This window comes from Volvox carteri (genome assembly GCF_000143455.1).
Source record: "Volvox carteri f. nagariensis unplaced genomic scaffold VOLCAscaffold_31, whole genome shotgun sequence".
In the NCBI taxonomy this organism is placed as follows: Eukaryota; Viridiplantae; Chlorophyta; class Chlorophyceae; order Chlamydomonadales; family Volvocaceae; genus Volvox; species Volvox carteri.
The window spans coordinates 1,520,893-1,522,820 of NW_003307574.1; the positions used below are offsets into that span (position 1 = coordinate 1,520,893).

General features: G+C 55.9%; 1 protein-coding gene across 1 annotated transcript; it reads left to right on the forward strand.

Moving 5' to 3' along the window:
• Positions 1-1,487: 1,487 nt before the first annotated feature.
• VOLCADRAFT_62788 (uncharacterized protein) lies at positions 1,488-1,739 on the forward strand (the record flags this gene model as incomplete). The annotated part of the gene is made up of 1 exon (XM_002952632.1): positions 1,488-1,739. A coding segment is annotated over one exon (252 nt), but the record flags the coding sequence as incomplete, so codon positions are not given.
• Positions 1,740-1,928: the final 189 nt, after the last annotated feature.

Consider the following 1,928-nt stretch of genomic DNA (forward strand, 5'->3'; position numbering starts at 1 on the left):
TGTCGACAAGCATGCAAAAGGTCCTGATTCCTCAGCACTAGCTTCCACCGTCGCACGCTAGACCGGTTCGCGAGCAGCCCACACCGTCGGCGCTGCAGCTGCCCACAACAGACTTCCATGCCCCGTCGGCGTCGGTGGTGAAGCCACCCGCATCAGACCGGCATGCCCCGTCGGCACCAGAGCCGCAGGCAGAACTTCATCGTTTTCATCATTACTTTCAGGTCTTAGGTGTTATCATTACCAAAATTTTATCGAACTTCATTGTTACTTGAGGTCTTAGGTGTTACGGACTGTGAGGGTGTTCCACTTCCAACTTCAATTTAAAGGAAACAGAAAATATAAATTTGCTCATTTCATTTTTCATTTGCGCGTACATGTGTGTGTGTCTCCATGTGTCTCAAAGCAACCCAAACATAGCGAAGACCGGTCGCGCGCGTCGGCCTGACAGCTCAAAACGCTGGCTATGGTCATACTTTATCACTAGGACATGATTGGGGGCGTCGAGCAACACCTTTTCGGTCCAAATTCGGCGGGTCCGGTTCCGGTCCAGTGGCCGGTCGCAAAGGCTGTCGTACCCGGTCCGGCTGGCGGGGCTAACCATAGTTAGAGAGTAGGGTCGGGCTGGAGCCAACTATAGCACAGCCAGAGACTCTTGATCCTGAGTAAGGTAATTATTACAAAGACGATAACACTTGTTAGTTTGATGCTGCAATGAGTGGCAATGCACAATGAGACAGGTACAGATCCTGCCTGTGGGTCGCCGCTGTACTGCCAAGAGATTGGCTGGCGCTAATGAAAGGCACCAACGGCGAATATATTTGAGGTGGAACCATTCTGTTTATTCATGCAAGCAGCTAACCGCGGTCTATGTGAGCGAGGTAGTTCGACTGTGCAAGCATGGCAGTCCAGCAGCCAAGCTGGCTAAGTCGTATTCATTTCTTTAACTTTATGTCCGTGTATATTTTGCATTTTTGTGTTATGTTGTGTTCATTGTTCATTTCTTCTCTTCCGTCAGCGGTTGCTCCAGATCCGTGGTCAAGGTTGGATATTACTTGTGCTGGGCTAAATAGCATCAAGTTCAAATCCTTTCCAGACTGCTTATGCACACAGTCGCTTGACTACTTTCGCTGTACATTCGAAAATGGGAAGTCCATTTGCTTCCAGAGGGGATTTCCACGTTTAAATTGGCTTGATTCCTACAGAATTAGGATAATGGCTTCTTATGACTGGATAGTTCGATGTAAACAGCTTTCTCCGGCTCCCTAAGGGAGTGCCATGCACTTTCCGGTCCACTATGAAGGGTCGAACTTCACCTGGCTATACATTCAAAATTGAGAAGTCCATTTGTTTTCGTTGGGAGCTTGTGTTACTAGGAGCATGAGAGCCTGGGGGTGTGGGAGCCTGGGGGCCTGGGAGCCTGGGAACCTGGGAGCCTGGGACTTGGGAGCCTGGGGGCTTGGGAGCATGAGAGCTTGGGAGCCTGGTGTCCTGGGAGCCGGGGGCCTGGAAGCCTGGGACCCTGGGAGCTTGGGAGCCTGGGGGCCTGGGAGCCTGGGAACCTGGGAGCCTGGGGGCCTGGAGGCCTGGGAGCCTGGGGACCTGGGAGCCTTGGGGCCTGGGAGCCTGGGGGCCTGGGAGCCTGGGAGCCTGGGGGCCTGGGAGCCTGGGGATCAGAAAGCTTGGGAGCCTGGGGGCCTGGGAGCTTGGGAGCCTCGGAGCCTGGGGGCCTAGGAGCTTGAGAGCTTGGGAGCCTGGGGGCCTGGGAGCCGGGGCCCTGGAAGCCTGGGAGCCTGGGAGCCTGGGGGCCTGGGAGCCTGGGGGCCTGGGAGCCTGAGGACCCGGGAGCCTGGGAGCCTGGGGGCCTGGGAGGTGGGGGCCTGGAAGCCTGGGGGCCTGGGAGCCCGGGGCCTGGGAGCCTGGGAGCTTGG